Here is an 18853-nt window from a genome sequence, read left to right as displayed (position 1 = left end):
GCTGTGTCCCCCCATACGATGATGTCATCAATGTACTGTAGATGTTCTGGAGCCTCACCCTTCTCTAGTGCAGCCTGCATCAATCTATGGCGGATTGTCAGACAGTGTTCCCACTCCTGGGGCATTTGGTTCCAGGTGTACTGCACGCCCCTCTAGGTGAAAGCAAACTGCGGGCTACACTCTGCTGCTAAGGGGATGGAGAAGAACGCATTTGCAATGTTAATAGTGGCACCACTTTGCTGTCTTGGACTCCAGTTCATACTGAAGCTCCAACATGTCTGGCACGGTGGCACTCAGTGGAGGGGTAACTTCATTCAAGCCACAATAGTCCACAGTCAATCTCCATTCTCCATCAGACTTGCGCACAGGCCAAATGGGGCTGTTGAAGGGTGAGTGGGTCTTGCTGCCCACCCCTTGGCTCTCCAGCTCATGGATCATCTTATGGATGGGGATCACAGAGTCTCGGTTCGTTCAGTATTGCCGATGATGCACTGTTGTGGTGGCAATTGGCACCTGCTGTTGCTCAACCTTCAGCTGTCCCACAGCAGGAGGATTCTCTAAGATGCCAGTCAATGAATTCAACTGTTTAATCTCTTCTGTCTCCACAGTAGCTATCCCAAAAGCCCATCGATGTCCTTTTGGGTCTTTGAAATACCTACTCCTGAGGTAGTCTATGCCAAGGATACACGGGGCCTCTGGATCAGTCATGATGGGGTGTCTATGCCATTCCTTCCTGGTCAAGCTTACTTCAGCTTCCAGTGCAGTCAGTTGTTGGGATTCCCCTGTCACCCCAGAAATAGAGATGGATTCTGCCCCTACATATCTTGATGGCATCAAGGTACACTCTGCGCCAGTGTCAACTAAAGCCTCATATCTTTGTGGATCTGATGTGCCAGGCCATCAGATCCACACAGTCCAATAGACCCAATTGTCCCTCTCATCTACCTGGCTAGAGGCAGGGCACCCCTAGTTCTGGTCATGGTACTCATCGTTCTCTTCCTGTAAATATGACCTGGAGGTCCCTTCAAGAGGATCGGACTTAACATCATCACTCATACCATCTGGAGTCTTGCCCACGAGAGACCGGAGCAGCATTTATCCTTGAAGAGTTTATTGTGGTAGTCGCTCCTCTTTTCAATTCACGTACCCGGGCTGCTGAGGAAGAGATGGGGTTTCCATCCCACCTCCTCATATCTTCTCCATGCTCATGGAGGTAAAACCATAGATTGCCACATGGAGTGTACCCTCTCTCCTTAGCTGCTCCTGATAGCAGAGACTCTCATTTGTCCTGGCGAGATATGGAAGATTCCTTCCTTAAATTCCTCTCTTTGCTTCTGGTGGCCCTCTTCAATTTTCTCTTCCTGGCTTTGGACATTTTTGGCCAGTTTGGTTTCCACAGATGAGACATGGGCTCGTAATGGGGCGGTGACAGTGTCTTCATAAATCCTGAGTTTACTGACCAACGCGCTCACCTTGTCCTCTCCCTCTCTCCATTGCAACATTGCTAAGTAGAGGGAATACATTTCTGGCCTGAGCTGCACAAATTTTAACCACATCTGGGATGTACACTGAATGCTGTCTGGACTTTTAGGGAATCTTTCGTCCTCTGAAAAGATCATCTCCAGTACAGCTAATTCTCTCAAGCATCGGACACCTTGTTCCATCATGTTCCACTGCCCTTGCTGTACATGGAGGTCCTCCTTACAAAGATATCTCTCCCTCACACTTGACAACAGTTGCTACCAGAGGCTGAGAGTTTCCTGCCTCTTTCCAATCCCCTGAATCTCCTGTGCAGGTCCATTGACCTTGCTTTTCTTTATGGCAAAACCAGTTTTCAGAAGAATCTGAATTATTCTTTTTCCCTTCTCAAACACTTCTTCTGCCTTGTTGCCCCATACAATGATGTTGTCGATGTATTGTAGATGTTCAGGGGCATCACTGTTTCAGTACAGTTTGGATTAGTCTGTGACAGATGGTAGGTTTGTGTTTTCACCCCTGGGGCAGTCAATTCCAGGTGTATTGGACACCCCTCGACATGAAAGCAAACTGTGGTCTGCACTCTGCTGCCAAAGTAATTGAGAAAAATGCATTGGCAATGTCATTTGCAGCATACCACCTGGCTGCCTTCAACTCCAGTTCCAGCATTTCTGGTACAGCAGCACTCAGCGGTGGTGTCACTTCATTCATGCCACGATAGTCTACTGTTAACCTCCACCCTCCATCACACTTTTGCACTGGCCATATGGGACTATTAAAAGGCAAGTGAGTCTTGCTGATCACTCCTTGGCTCTCCAGTTGATGAATCAGCTCATGGATGGCAGCCAGGGAGTCTCAGTTTGTGCAGTATTGCCACTGGTGCACTGACCTGGTAGCAATTGGCACCTGCTGTTCTTCAACTTGCAGCAATCCCACAATGAAGGGATCTTCTGAGAGGCCAGGCAGGGTAGACAATTGTTTGATCTTCTCTTTATTCACAGTGACTACACCAAAAACCCATCGGTACCCAGTTGGATCCATGAAGTACCCCCTCCTGAGGCAGTAGATGCCAAGTATACAAGGGGCCTCTGGGCCAGTCACAATGGGGTGCTTTTCCCACTTGTCCCCTCTTAACTCAGCCTCTAATACAGGCAACTCCTGGCATGCCCCTGTCATTCCAGAGATCCAGATAGGTTCTGCATTCCTGTGCCTTTATGGCATCAATGTGCACTGTGCACCAGTATCTACTAAACCTTTATAGTTCTGTGGATCTGGTGTGCCAGGCCATAGAATCCACACAGTCCAGTATGCCCAGTCATCCCTTTCCTCCTCCTGGCCAAAGACAGGGACCCTCTATTCCCATTCCTGGGCAGAGTATTCACTGTCTGACCCTTGCAGTGCCAGCCCAGAAGTCCCCTCACCAGGATCAAGGGAGGTGATTTCAGTCCTTCTATGTCTGGGAGATCACTGATTGCCTTCTTGTGTCTCTATAGTAACTACACCGACAGCCTTCTTGGCTGGCCCCTTCTTAAGAGCTCTCTTCCCTCTCAGTTCACATACATGGGCTTCCAACTTAAAGGTGGAGTCACAATCCACTTGCTCATGTCTTCCCCCTGGTCATGCAGAAAGAACCAGAGTTCACCACGTGCCCTGTGCCTGGGGCTTCCTTTCCCTCTGACTGGGGCAGGAGAGGACCCATCTCCTGGGCTGCCCCTAAGAGCTGAGGTGCTGGCCCGTAAGGATGTGAAAGTACACAGTTTCTTCTATGTTTCAGATCCAAGAGGATGTCACCTCTGCAGTTGGTGTATCCATTTGCGGGTAATACAATGCTATCAAGCTGTTGGAATATGATGCAGAGGGGCTTTGAATCACCTTCCTCCATGTGGCTTGTGTGCAAAGGACATCCTCTGAATGTTATCATTTTTTTAGATCACCGTAGATGACTTCCAGCACTGCTAATTCTCTCAAGTACTGGATACCTTCGTCTGCAGTGGTCCACTTTCCTGTGGAGTTCACAAGATCTTCCTTAAATGGATACCTTGCCCTCACACTGGAGAGGAGCCATCTGCAGAGACTCCGAATTGCTGCCTCTTTTCCAATTCCTCTTTCCTGATCTCTTGCAAGGGATCCCAGCTGTTGGGCTTCATGACCTTCCAATTGCTGACTATTGGCCCCATTATCCCAGCATCAAAGCAGCCAGGTAGGAATCCACTCACCTGGCTGGTGATTGTAATCTTTCTGCAAGCCTCAAAGTTCTGATGAGGTCAGGGACTGGTTAACTTCAGTTTTCTGTTTGATTTGTCTTACTCCTTTCTTCAATTTCTTTGTTGAAGGACTGGCTTCTTGATCAGACCCTTCCTTATCTGATTTTCCTTCTTTTTCTTCTCCTTCTTCTTCTTCCAGCCTTTCTAGTTGATGACATGGACCGGTAGTTCTCCTTATCCATTTTTTCTTTTTCTCTACTGGGGCAATGACTGTAGTTGTTGTGGCTTGAGTCCCTATCTCAGCCATAGTGTCCTCCATTGCAGTTTGGGTTTCCTTTCTCAACCACAGTCCTCTGAGAGTACTGAACTGTGGCTCGATAGGCACAGGCCAGGCCCCAGTACAGGGCAAGAGGCTACTGGTTTTCATTGGGGTAGGCAAGGCACCCTTCCATCAGGTGACATGTCAGTTTGCCAGGGTTGAATACCTGTTCAGGTGTTAAGTCCCAGGTAATGGGAGGTGATAACCACCTTAGGAACCTGCCCATATCCTTCCACACACCCTGCCAGCTGGGAACTAGATGCCTCAGGGCACATTTCAATATATCCTCACCTAAAATTTATTTTCTCTTACACCAGGATGACACAAGATTCCATGAATTCCATAGTGTGCCAACAGTATTAATTGATAGTATTAAACAGTTCGTGTAAGGGTGAACAAGGACCATGGGAGCCTGCATTATAAAACCATCCACATCGATCCTGGATAGGGAGAGGGAGATATATTCCCTTATCCTCTCTGCAAGATAGCTCCCCCAGCACAACAAGGTCATCAATAGAAGGGCAAAGTACAGAGACATTATTTGTATTAACATGTTCCCAAACTCAGCAAAATAAAGAGATAAGCAGTGCAGCTGACAAACTCTGTGTCCCCCACAGGAGCTTGATACTCAATAACTACTATTATTATAGCATGCTTAATATATAACTGCCACTGTCTCACCCCACACCGGGTGCCAAAAAGGACTGTGGTGGGTTGACCTTGGCTGGATGCCAAGTGCCCATCAAGCCACTCTATTACTCCCCCTTCTCAGCTGGACAGGGAAGAGAAAATAAGATGGAAAACAACTCATAGGTTGAGATAAGGCAGTTTACTAAAGCAAAAGTTTGTGCGTGCACAAGTAAAGGGAAAAAAACCATTTTATTCTCTGCTTCCCATCAGCAAACAATGTCCAACCACTTCCCAGGAAGCAGGGCTGCAGCACACATAGTGGTCGCTCTGGAAGGCAAACACCGTAAATAAAGAACGCCTCCCCTTCCTCCTCCTTCCCTTAGCTTTTATATCTGAGCTGACGTCATATGGTCTGGGATATTCCTTTGGTCTGTTTGGGTCAGCTGGCCTAGTTGTGCCCCCTGCCAGGATCTTGCCCACCCTCAGCCTACTAATGGGGGTCGTAATGTTGGAAAGACAGTGCTGATGCTGTACCAGCACTGCTCAGCAGTAGCCAAAACACTGGCGTGTTATCAACACCTTTCTAGCTACCAGTGTAAAATGCAAAGCACAGCACTGTGAGGGCTGCTATGGGGAAATGAACACCATCTCAACCAGACCCAATATAGCTCCTTACTGAGAGCAGGGATGAGTAGGATCAGGCCCTTTTTGAGTGTTCGAGTGTTAGGCTTTTCCTCAGGTCATAGATGAGAGAGTTTTATGCATGCTTCATAGGAAAGTTATATTTAAAAAAAGATATCTCCCATACAATTTTTTGAGACCACCAATACATATCTCATTTACTGGAAATTAACCTGAAATAGAACTGGATAAGTTTTAACAAATCTTCTTTTTTTGAGAGAGGGCACTCTTGGGAACATGCTATGATTACTTAAAAACCAAAGGGAAAGGCAGAGGGAGGATACTGCTTCCTACAACACACTTTAAATAGAAGAATACTTCATCAGTTTTGGACTTTGAGGGAATGTGGCTTTATATTATTTCCATTATAAATAGTTAATGTATAACACCTTATTTGTAATATCTGTTCTAGTTTTTATGCGTGCAGTCTGTTCAAGTTTAATACTGATAAAGAATATGTAATTTGTTTGTATTGTTTTGTATCTATACCTCTGACTTTATGCTTGAACTAAAAATCAATGTCATGTTTACATAAAATCCAAAAGAAACACACAAATTCTTCAGTGATAAAGTATTGAGAGCCAAATCTGGGTCTTTATGTTGGGAAAACAGAGGTTTAGGTCTGATCTTCAGAGAATAGTTTGAGACTTTGGTTCAACAGGGTGCTTGGTGGAGTAGTAGCTGAAGTGAAAATCTTTCTTATGGTATACCATACCTTCTTACAATATAAGGTAACCCAGGTCTTTTACCTTGTGCTTTATCATGCCGAGTGGAAATGTACACTTCTGAAACAGTGCACGTGTGTCTCATTCATTATTATAAATCTGATATGCTGTGTATCAGTAATCGCAGCAGTTTCCATCTCCAAAGAGCTACACAAACATAGCTGCCCTACAAAATTGTTTGAGTTGAAGCTTTAGCATCAGCTCAGCTAGGGGAGAGGTGAAAGCAATGAGGTTAAGTAACTTATGTCAGTGAATTGGTGGCAGAGTTGAGATTAGGACCAGGGTTTGTGCCACTAGAGTGCACTACTTTCCTCTTATTGAGAGAATGGTTAAATTTGCTAGTAGGTGCAGGTTCTCTGGTGTGAGGTTTGGAAAATTGCTACCAGCTTGCTGAACTACTGGGAGTTCCACATTGTATGCAACTCTGCTTCTGCAGCTATCATTTACCAAATAACTTTTTCTTACTATCAAACTTTTATGAATGTTGTGATGGAATAGCAAAGAGGGCTTGTAAACTAGCTCCTTTTGATTTTATTTGAGATGAAAAGGGTATGAATGAAAGAAAAAGTTCATCATATTTGTAATTAAAGCAAATTCTTTAAGTTATATTATTTCTCAGAAATAGATGATGACTTTTACTTGATTAATGAAAGGGTATTGATAATAAGATATGGTATTTGATTTAATAATGTAAGACCTCCTTTTTTTCCCTTCACAGGTTTCCACTTAAGTGGCACAGTGACAGACCCTGCAATGCAATCAGAGCCAGAAACTCTTTGCAATGTAGCTATCAGCTTTGATCGTTGCAAGATTACCTCAGTGACCTGTAGCTGTGGAAACAAGGACATATTTTACTGTGCCCATGTTGTGGCACTGTCTTTATACCGGATCCGCAAGCCAGATCAGGTCAAACTGCATCTTCCCATTTCAGAGACACTGTTTCAAATGAACAGAGACCAACTACAAAAATTTGTACAGTATTTGATCACAGTGCACCATACAGAAGTTTTGCCAACTGCTCAGAAATTAGCAGACGAAATTCTTTCTCAGAATTCGGAAATCAATCAAGTCCATGGTAAGTTTGATAGTTGTTCTTCCTTTTGTTTCGTTCCCTCTCTGGTTTCTGAGGTCTTTTCTCTTGTGGCACTCACAAGTGTGACCTCCTGAGGTCCCTTTCAACCTGAATTACTTTGTGATTTTTATGGTTGTCTCAGTTTAACGAGACAGAAATATTCCATTAGGAGGGTGGGATATGGGAAAAACAACTGAGCTCCTCCTTCTGAGTAATTACAACTTTGAAATTAAGAGGCTCCAGTTGAAAAGTGTGGAAAAGAAAAATAACAGCTCTTTACTAAAGAATATATATATATATATATAGGTAACACAACAAACAAACAAGCAACAATCCCATAACCCAACTGTCACTGAAAACAATTAAGTACTTCTTTGCCTTTCAGCGCAGTTATAACCACACCCATCAGGGGACGCTGGCGCCTCGGGAGGTAGGGGCTGCAGTGCCTCACTATCGGTCACCAGGGGGCGCTGTTGGGCTCCAGAGGAGCGGAGGATGCAGTTGCTCTCTGATGGTTGCCAGGGGGCGCTGTTGGGCTCTGGCAGCCGCTGCGTCTGTGGGCCCACGCGCCAAACGGAGACCCCCACCGAAGGCGGAAAGGAGAAGGGGGGAGGGTCATTCCTCCTGTGGACTCACGCTGTCATAGACTGGCTCCGGCTGGAATTCCCCTTCCTCGTCAATGGGTATAAACTGCCACTGGCACGGAGGAGGAGTGGGGAGGAAGAGCAGCCTTTCCCCTCAAAAGTTCCTCCGCAGATGGTACCAGCTTCTCCAATGAAATCTGAGGCAAGTCTGGGCCGTGGGCAGAACAGGGCATGAGGGAACGGAGGCGAACCGGGGCCAAAGGCAGCTAGATGACTTGGCCAAAACCAAAATGAACCCCGGAGCTCTTCTCTTCCCACACTTTCCCCGAGTCAGGGCAAAAGTCAAGTGCTGTCCCCAGCAGAAAGAAAAAAAAGAACAAAGAAGGCAAAACAACCCCCAAAACCCAAGCACTTCCCAGCAAAAAGAACTGCCAGCCTCCTAGTCCCCCTTCTCTCTCTCTCTGCAACTGCCACTTCTGCCAAAACCACACAGCAAAAATCTACCTTCCCCCCTTGCCTCGGAGAGAGGAAAACAAAAGAGCTCTGCTTCTTGCTGAGAGAAGCCATTAGCATGTCAGTAAGACAGTCGTTAAGGTCTAAGCCGAGCAAACACTAAAACCTGAAAACTCACCCCACCCCAGCCAAGCGGTTGGTGTGAAAAAATTCACCAGAATCTAATAAAAAGAAACTATAACAATGGTGTTTACATTATGGTCTTGTGGTCAGTTCATCACACACTGTTTCTGCTGCTGCATCCTCCTCAGGGGGAGGACTTCTCACACTCTTCCCCTGCTCCAGTGTGGGGTCCTACCACAGGAAACAATTCTCCACAAACTTCTTCAACGTGACTTCTCACGATCTACAGTTCTTCATTAACTGCTCCAGTGTAGGACCCTTCCACAGGCTGCAGTCCTTCGGGAACAGATTCCTCCAGTGCGAGTCCCTAACAGGGTCACAGGTCCTGACACCAAACTTACTCCAGCATAGGCTCCTCTATCCACAGGGTCACAGGTCCTGCCAGGAGCCTGCTCCAGCACAGGCTCCACATGGCGTCACAGCCTCCTTCAGGCACATTTACCTGCTCTGGCACAGGGTCCTCCATAGGCTGTAGGTGGATCACTGCTCCACCATGGACCTCCATGGGCTGCAGGGGGACAGCCTGCTTCACCATGGTCTTCACCACAGGCTGCAGGGGAATCAGCTTCAGTGCCTGGAGCACCTCCTTCCCCTCCTTCACTGACCTTAGTGTCTGCAGAGTTGTTTCTCTCTCTTCTCTAGCTGCAATTGCTTCTGTACAATAACTTCATTTCTTAAATATGTTATCCCAGAGGTGCTACCACTTTCACTGATGAGCTTGGCCTTGGGCAGCAGTAGGTCCATCTTGGAGCTGGCTGGCATTGGCTCTGTCAGACATAAGGGAAGCTTCTATCAGCTTCTCACAGAAGCCACCCATGTATCCCCCCTGCTACCAAAACCTTGCCACACAAACCCAATACACCCATAGAAGCTACTGTGGAAAAAATTAACTCTATCTCAGTCAAAACCATCACACCAGTCCTTTCTTTACATTTTCTCTTATTAGCACTGGCTGCTTCACAGTAGTTGCTGTTTTCCTTTGATGCTGTGCACTACTGAACAGTTGTTATATTTTACCCAAGAGTTCTGAAATTAAATACAAGATGAAGTGACTTATGTCTGAACTTTGAATCATTTGGGAAATCAAAGGCATAATATTTTGTAATAACTAATTTTATCAGCTTTGTTTCTATATAATTAATGTTTAGAATAATTCTGAGCACGCTAAGTTTATAAAATCAGTTACTATTCTGTTGTGAAGCAATGTACAGCATTATTGGTTTCTAGCTTGGACCATTCAATCTTTGCATAGTACACATGCTTTTTAGTTGTAATCGTTTTCCCATATCCTCTTGACACTGCCATGAGGTGACATTTAATAAAAATTAACCTACATTTCACTTGTATACTTAAATCCATAAGATTTTTATAAAATTAAGTTAAAAACATTCGGTATGGCTGAGTAAATAATGTGGCATGGTTTCATTTGAAGATTAAAACAACTCTTGTTATACTTCAGAAATAAGGACTGGGGAAGCAGTTTACTGCCATCATATTAACTAAAATTTAAAATCATAGAATCACAGAATCATTAAGGTTGGAAAAGACCGCTAAGATCGTCTAGTCCAGCCTGTGACCAATCTCAACCTTGTCAACTAGACCATGGCACTAAGTGCCACACCCAGTTATTTCTTGAACACCTCCAGGGATGGTGACTCCACCACCACCCTGGGCAGCCTGTTCCAAAGCTTAACCACACTTTCAGTGAAGAAATTCTTCCTGATGTCCAACCTGAACCTCCCCTGGCACAGCTTGAGGCTATGTCCTCTTGCTAGTTGCCTGGGAGAAGAAGAGACTGACCTCACCTGGTTACAACCTCCTTTCAGGTAGTTGTAGAGAGTGAGAAGGTCACCCCTGAGCTTCTTTTTCTCCAGGCTAAACAACCTCAAGTCCCTCAGCTTCTCTTCATATGACTTATTCTCTATCCCCTTCACCATCTTCATTGCCCTTCTCTGGACACGCTCCAGCATCTCAATGTCTTTCTTGAAGTGAGGGGCTCAAAACTAGACACAGGACTTGAGGTGCGGCCTCACCAGTGCCGAGTATAGAGGGACAATCACCAGCCTTCTTGGCTACCTGGGCACACTGCTGGCTCATGTTCAGTCACTGTTACCAACACCCCCAGATCCTTTTCTGCTGAGACGCTTTCCAGCCACTCTTCCCCCAGCTTGTAGCACTGCATAGAGTTGTTGTGACCCAAGTGTAGGACACTTTGCCTTATTGAACCTTATTTTGCCTTATTGAATTTACTGTTGTACCCTGAGTAGTTTGCAATATAGGCTATTCTTAGCCTATTTTAGTCAAAGCCCCTTGCTTTGCTTCTATTTACTTTTAAAGTTTGTTCTTTATATATGACACCAGTTCTTGAATGCAGTTGCTCAGTTTGAAAGTAGTTGCTTTTAAAATTGCTATGTAATGGTCAAAGTGATTTTTTTAAAATGCTGCTGCTTTTTACAACTTGGGAGTTGATTACATTTAACATGTAACCTGTTATGACTAAATATAAAAGGCTGTTGCCCTATTTTCAAAATGTATTTGGGTGTTCAGGGTTACAAAAAAATTGTGCACAGTATTCCCGCTTTTATTACTAAGATTGCAATTTAGTAATTTTAGTAAAAGAGCATTAGTATGTATGTATGGCTGTATCTATATACTGAGTATAAATACTTTATTTATTGTATTTAACTGTAAGTACATGATGTAAAACCTATTTCAAAAACCACTCATGACAGAAGCTAACAAAGCCAAAGGTTGGAGAGAGGAAGATTTAATACGTTAGTGTAAGTAATACCCTCAGTTTACAAGTGGGGAAAGGGGTTTGGTCTTGGTACCAAACCGCATTGCAGAAATTAAATTCAGCAGTTTCATGAAGAACTGTTGCCTGTGGGATGGACTCACATTGGAGAGGTACGTGAAGGACTGTCTCCCGTGGAAGGAACCCCAGGGGAAGCAGGGGAAGGACTCCTCTCTGAGCAGCAGCAGAAACAACAACTGACCATAACCCCCATTCCCCATCTCCCTGCACCACCGGGGGGAGGAGGTAGAGTTTGGACAGAGGGAGGGGTGGGGGGAAGGTGTTTTTAAGATTATTTTACTTCTCACTCTTTTGCTCTGACCCTGTTAGTAATAAATTCAATTAATATCCTCACTTTGAGTCTGTTTTGCCCGTGATGGTGATCAGTAAGTGACCTCTCCCAGCTCTTCTCTCAACTCATGAATCCTTCATTGTTTTTTTTTCTTTCCTCTGTCCAGTTACAGGGGGTTGGAGATAGTCGCTTTAGCGGGTACCTGGCATCCAGCCAGGGTCAACCCACTACGGCTGCCCATATTCCTCTCCACAGTCAAACTGTCCATCTCCTGAAGCCTTGTGCTTTTTCAGGGCTGCACTGCACCCCAAGCGAGGACACTGCCTTTGGGTTGACCCTTCAGATCTACTTGCCACCTATTGCTAGGACTTCATTTCACAGCTCCTAAGGTAGCTCCCTTCTGCAGTCCTGTTGCTTGTTCAGATAGTTCCAGTCCCACGTCTTCAGAAGAAAAGCAGCAGTGTAGAAAATCCTCTGTGTCGCTCGAGAGTGATGTGTGTGCTAGTGGGTGAGGAAGCAGACTAGATCAATCAGTGTTCACCTTGTTGAAGAATAAATTTAGGACCAGTAGCTTGGTGTGCAGGTGCAGTGCAAGCTGAAGGTTGTGCCCTGGGTGAATGAAATGGTTGGAGCCCCAGGCAAGGAGCCATGAACAGACACCGCCCCTTTGCCTAACAAAGGATAAGTAGATCTGCATCACCAGCCAATCACCCAGAGACCCTGCAGAAGCCAATGAAAATGAGAAGACCCCAGACCCAAAATCACTATTGAAATGGGTGCACAGACTGTAATAACAGTCCAGGGATTCCTTTGTTTGGGGTCCCTCCCCAGGGGCACCATCTTGAGCTGTTATTGTGTCACTGCATCATAATTAAATTACTTAAAGGAACCAGAGGTCTGATAATGATGTGGTGTGCTGGTTTAACAGTAAACAGGCAGGAGAAATGAACCCAACTCAAGAGAGATTACAAGTTACAATTTACTAAAAAAAAGATTACAATAAATACATTGAGAGAAAAATGGTTTTAACCCCCAAAGACAGATGTATAACTGAGAATCCTGGGACAAGAACAGAACAGTGTTCATTAGCCCCTGTGCTGAGCACCACATGGCCCCTCTGGGTGCACAGTAAAAGGAAAGGAAAACCTGTTGGTCTGGATGATGGTCACAGTTCTGTTGAAGTAATGATGACAATCTTGTCGAGAGTAGCAGTCGCAGTCCTGTTGAAGTTCTGATCCTCTCGATCTGATGAGTGGTACCAAAAGTCCCAAAACCCAAAGATTATATATGCTCAGGTTCAGGTGGGAATGCCCAGTGCCTCCCCCAGGGCAGGGAGTTTCACAATAGGTGATTTAACTCTGTGAGTCATGGGATATTTTTGGAGTCTTTGATGGTCTAGGTCATTGCAGCTGCCTATTATGCCAGTCTAGTATGGCCCATTAGCACAGATGACCCCTCAGGCTGGGTATGAAGGTGCCAATGCCTCCCCGGAGGGGAATTATCACAGCTGAGTCATTGGTGTGAAGACAAAGAAACACTCCCATAGCTTGTAGGGTTCTTTAACACCCAGCTTGTAGCCTGAGGTGTCAGGTGTGCCCTTGGTAGCTGCTGCAAACAATCCATTTATTAACAGTCCATCAGAAATTACATAGAGGGTGTAGAATACACAATTTTTGTTATACCCACATTGTGATAAACTGGTCCCAGCCCCTGTAACTAGGACATATGGGAAACCTGGGGTGGAGCTGGTAAGGAAACCTTGTCTGACTGTGTGATTGTGGGGTGTATAAGGAGTCAAACAGGGCACCTGCTGGCTCACTGGAGCTACCCGCTAAGAGGCTTCGGTCCCAGCAGTTAAAGTCTCAGGTGGCGTGAGTGTGACTGTCGGAGTCTCACCTGAATGGTCAGATAAGAAAGTTTCCTTAACGACCTGATCGTAAGTGAATGTAGTGAACTTGAAAAGTGCCTAGTTGAAAGATGCGGAGATGGTCATGCCTTGACCCCAGAACAAGAATGACATGGGCAGTGGGAGCTGAGGCTTCTTTGGCAGCAACATCAGGATGCCCGGCTGCTGCCAGGGCTGCAAATGGGGTTTGGACTTGTGCCCAATCTGACATGCCATCTCCTTGCCTTGTTATTTCATGGCTATTGCTGAAGACTGCCAACGATGTTGAAAGATAAGTGAATTACAAATCATAGCTGGTGCCAGTTACATGTATACTGAAAGTTCTTTATACATTCTGGTTAAAAATTGTGATCATACTGAGTGTAACCTATATACGATCTTGTGAGGAAATATTACTCTGAGTCAGTACTGTGCTGAATAGCATCATAGAGCTCAGACCCTCGTGTTGGTGTCTTAAGCTTTTACAGTCTTCTTACCCAGTGGCATAAAAACAACGCTGGTCTAAGTATAGCAATGCTGAACCCCTGGGGAAGGTATATTTGGGATTGTGCTGAAAGAAGAGGCCTTGGTGGGGGCAGTGCTGCTGGCATGTGGCAGTGGGCTCCCTTATTCCTGTAAAGGAACCCTTTTTAAAGAATCTGCAGTAGCTGTGTTGAAATTTAGCCTTCTAGCACAAACTGATTGATGAGCTTTTGATAAAATCTACAGTTATGGAAGGAATTTTGGTGTTTTCCCCAAATAGGGAAGCTTACCTGAGAAATCTTAGGCTATTTTTAGTAAAAGTTAAAAGTAGCCATACCAAGATTATTTAAAGATAAATCTCCTTTGAAGTGAGGGATAAATATGCGTGTTTTGTGCAAGGTGATACTGCAAACCTGGGTCTGTTCAACATCTGCACTGCTTCATCTCATGTGACTTGATTTCCCTGTTTATCTAGTTGTTTGAAACTGAAGATTTATCAGCATGTGTTACATGTAGCTGACTGAATGTAAAACCCCTTAAAACTAACATAGTAAAGATGGAAGCACTCACAGAAGGGCAAATTCCCCATTCACAGAATCACAGAATCGCAGAATACGCTGAGTTGGAAGGGACCCACAAGGATCGAGTCCAACTCCTGGCCCTGCACAGGACCATCCCCAAGAGTCACACCATATGCCTGACAGTATCGTCCAAATGCTTCTTAAACTCTGACAGGCTTGGTGCTGTGACCACTTCCTTGGGGAGCCTGTTCCAGTTCCCAACCACCCTCTGGGTGAAGAACCTTTTTCTAACACAACTTCAGGCCATTCCTTTGGGTTCTGTCACTGGTCACCACAGAGAAGAGATCAGTGTCTACCTATCCTCTTCCCCTCACGAGAAAGTTGTAGACTGCGATGAGGTGTCCCCTCAGTGTCCTCCAGGTTTTGTACCATCTTGGGCTTGATTCCCATCTTCTGAGACAGTCTTATGGTTCCCATGGAAGGCAGAAGAGTTCTTTCACATCTTCAAAGACATAATTACTTTTTAATCTAAAAAAAAAATATGTGGACAACAGTGCAGTGTTCACAGCTGTAGACTCTGATGTTGGAAGCAGTTTAGGAAGTTGCTGAGCTGGAAGATTTTTTTTTACTCTCTTAGCAACTAGTAGACAAGACATCCCTCTGACCCTCTAAATCTTCCAGTTGTATTTTCATTGAATAAAGATTCTATCATTCTCTACAACCACTTAAGATTCACCCACATGGCAGAGCTGCAATTGTGAAATAAAGGCTTAAATCAATAGAATCAGTGTTTCTGTACATCTGAAGAGTTGTAGCTATCTTTGCTTTTCATGTTCTCAGGACTTCTTTGAAAGCAAGTTTTTACAAATCTGACCATATAACTTTTCTTCCCTGCCAGTAGCCTTCTTTTAGTATTGGCTACAATGGTAACATGATCTGGGATTTAAAACTGATAGATTGTGTTATGCAATTCTACTTCTAACATCTTCTCAAAACCTAACATAGATAGAGATTACACAGTTGGGACAAGCCCAAAATCAAAATGTCAAGTAAACTGAAGTCTTGGGCATGCTTAAAATGCCTTACATCTGAGTATGGTGATGCAATACCATGAGATGTTTCCCTGACAGTCTAGATAAGTGCTTTTCAACCTTTTCAGTTAGAATACCTTTTTAAAAATATCCAGTGAAGGTGCAGGCTTTTTCAGAAATGTGTAGATTGTTAGATACTGCAAGAACTGTTTTTATTTTTGTCAGCCTTTAGAAAAGGCCACAAGTGGAAAATCACTGATCTCAACTGCAAAATTTGAGTTAGAGCAACCTGTGGCCAAAGCACTTCCTGATGTAAATCCAGTCACTTCAGTTGGCACTAGGCTAATTCAGGTAGAGTTGCTCTATGCTGATGACATTGCCTATGTAAAAATGCTCCTTCAGAAGCACCACAATGTTACACAGCTGTAATTTATTTATTATGTTAATGCCTTTAGTACTTAAAGACTGGATTTGTTTGGGGATTATTTTTTATTCTTTATTCTTTGTTTAGCTTTGCAAAGCCATCACAGCTCAAAGGCACTGATGATTTTTCTCATGTTCATCAACAGCAGTGCTCATTAGCAGTAACTTAAACCTGAGCAAGATTGCGGAAGGTACAGAAATTACATAGGTGTTCTGGGGAGAAAGGTTTTAACATTGCAGTTGTTGAAATATTATGTAAAGTGTAATTTTCTTTGTAAAAGCATTCTAGAATAACTGCTGGGGCAGGAGGAAAAAAAAAACTCACCTTGATTTTAATGTTTTATTATAAATACTGTTTATTTAAATACTTTTTCATAATCTGTCATTTCTAAGTGGTTAAGACTACTGAGGAGAAATTTAGGCCTATTTTAAAGAACTTTAGATTAAAGTCAAAACATCCAAAATGGGGCAATACAAAAATCAAAAAACCTTTGCAGTACTCCTTTCTCCCCTGGACTCACAAACCTCTCTTGTTTATATAGGACATAACGATTTATCTTCTTGCTGTTTCCAGGTGCTCCTGACCCAACAGCAGGTGCTAGCATAGATGATGAAAACTGCTGGCATTTGGATGAGGAACAGGTCCAAGAACAGGTTAAACTCTTCCTCTCCCAGGGTGGATACCATGGATCAGGGAAGCAGCTCAATTTGCTTTTCGCAAAGGTATGATGAGTACTCAAATTTCCCTCTTTTCTCCCCCCACTCCCCCATCCATTCTGTACTTGTTCAGGTCTTACTCAAAGTCCTGTTGTTTTAAAACAAGACAAAGCCCTGGGAACATGATGGCAAGTTAATAATGCAATGGAACACAATCTAGTGTGTCTTGAGATTAGTTTAAATGAAATGAAGTAACATTTCAACCGTCTGCAGTGTTGCTGTTCTCTTCCTTCCTACCCTCAAAATGTTGGAGAAACCTGTAAAAATTATGGGTTTGTAGCAGCTTGCATAATACACCCATGGATTACTTGTGGAAGGAGTATGTTTGCAGAATTGCAATGGGATACTGAAACTAAAAATTATTAAAATTGGGAAGGCAGACTATTTTTTTCTAATTAAAAATTTTAAATCATATATATAAATTATATTTCTTATTCAACAGAGATGGAATGTTTAACACCACAGCATATTGTCTATATTGTGGTTTGTTTTGGGTTTTTTTCAAGTTTGTATTAAAAGACTCATTTCCTAGGTGCGAGAGATGCTAAAGATGAGAGATTCAAATGGAGCTCGCATGTTGACATTGATAACAGAACAGTTCATGGCTGACCCTCGTCTGTCGCTTTGGACACAACAAGGAACTGCAATGACTGACAAGTATAGGCAGCTCTGGGATGAACTGGGTAAATGACTTCAAAATCATTTAGGTGTTCATGTGTATAATGAAGAAACAATGACACATTTGGGATGTAAACTTTATTGTGGTACTAGGTAAAGCAAGTTAGTGTTTTCTTCAGGTTTGCTTGTTCAGTTAAGGTTGGGTGAAATTGAATTTCTGATCTACTATATGAGAAAATTAGAGTTGGAGGAAAGCATGATATAAGTATGATTGCAACAGGTTGTAAGTACCTGAGGATCTATAAAAAGAATGAAGCAAAAAGTGGAAATGTAGCTACACAACTGAGGGTAAGTATAGAAACCACTAGAGCTAAACTGGAAAGTTTAAGGAAGAAATTGATTCACAACCAGAGAGAAGTAGAAGGCAAAAAGAAAAGATTCATTAAGAGTATGAGAAGATAGCAACAAAGGAAAGCAGAATTCCATTACTGAGTAGTAAAGGAGATCAAGTAACAGATCCTGCTTTGCAGGAAAGGTCAGTTGTGACCAGATATGACTTGTACAATGGAGAGAAGAACACAGGCTGAAACGGGAAAGGAATTATTTAAATTGGTAAAGTCAGAAGACACTTGTATTAAAGTGTTCAAGAAACTCACTGAGACAGTTTTGAGCTGCTGCTTCAGAAGTTCTCAAAATCTATAGGAATTTGTGTTAGGGAGGGGAAGTTAAAAACAACTTGAAGGTAAATGTCACCAATATTTTAAAGGTGGGTAGGTGAGTGGAAAGAATAAAATAAGTAACCACCAGCATTGTTTTCCTAAATGTAAGGTACTGGAACAAACCACTAACCAGTTGGTATGTAAGCATATAGAAGATAACAGCGATAAAAGACAACCTGAATTATTTTAAAAACAGTAGTAAGTCTAATTTGTTTCCCTAAAAGATAATTCACTGAGTGTATAAGTGAAGGAATTAATGTGTATATCTTAGCTGCAGTAAGGTTTTGGATGCTGTCTTGGAGGCTTTCTCAAAGCAAATTGAAGAGATGCAGCCTAAATGGAATTGCCTTGTGATTCATGGGTTTTGGAGTAGTTACCTGTGCTGTCATTCAATCTGGAAAGACACTCCAAGTCTAGACTTACAGGAGTCTGTCTTGTTCTGGTCAATATTGCTATTCCTGACTTATGTGGCATGGAATATTAAAATAAATATATATACATATAAAATCAAATCAACAAAACCCCAAAACCAAACAACCTAACCAAAAAACAAACAACTCAAAACTTACTGAAGACATCCCTTGGGACAATATGTAAACACTATGGAGAACAAAGCCAAAACCCATAATGCTCTTGGTATATTTTAAAGGTCCAAAATCAAGCTAAATATTGCATTAAGGGTATAGAAATTTAGCAGAAACTAAAGCCCCTTTGATTCCAGCTGGTCCTCAGAGATCAGAGGGACTGGGTGCAGCTGGGCCTAATTTCTGATTAGAACCACTACAATTCCTAGTCAATTTAATTCCTTCAGTCCTGCATGAGTTGCATTAAGCCAATGCTTAGATTTGACCAGCAAAATTATATAACATCATTCAATTCTGGAATGCCATCAACTGGGATGTGAAAATTGATTCCAGTACCCACCCCACCATAGTTCCAGCTGTCAGGTGTTGCCATTGGTTTTCTGATTCCCTTTTGATTTGTCCCCACAGAGCCAGTGAAAGAGGTTGCTTCCTCCAAAGGGGGCAAAGTGTTAATAGTCC

General features: G+C 43.4%; 1 protein-coding gene and 1 long non-coding RNA gene across 3 annotated transcripts in view; one reads left to right on the top strand and one right to left on the bottom strand.

The window, feature by feature from the left end:
• Positions 1–18853, bottom strand: part of LOC116780009 — an 893112-nt gene that overhangs the window by 301050 nt on the left and 573209 nt on the right. The window lies entirely within an intron of this gene.
• The window catches only part of LOC116779989 (zinc finger SWIM domain-containing protein 6-like), a 198158-nt gene that overhangs the window by 99806 nt on the left and 79499 nt on the right, over positions 1–18853 (top strand). For both annotated transcript variants that reach the window (XM_032674493.1, XM_032674492.1), the window contains exons 2-4: positions 6754–7110; positions 16331–16479; positions 17006–17156. In XM_032674493.1, the coding sequence (XP_032530384.1) occupies positions 6754–7110; positions 16331–16479; positions 17006–17156 (657 nt within the window). The remainder of the gene's footprint in view (positions 1–6753; positions 7111–16330; positions 16480–17005; positions 17157–18853) is intronic.

The sequence above is a fragment of the Chiroxiphia lanceolata genome, chromosome W (assembly GCF_009829145.1).
Source record: "Chiroxiphia lanceolata isolate bChiLan1 chromosome W, bChiLan1.pri, whole genome shotgun sequence".
Classification (NCBI taxonomy): Eukaryota; Metazoa; Chordata; class Aves; order Passeriformes; family Pipridae; genus Chiroxiphia; species Chiroxiphia lanceolata.
The sequence above is the reverse complement of the archived record's forward strand: the minus strand, read 5'-3'. Positions and strand labels throughout refer to the sequence as shown.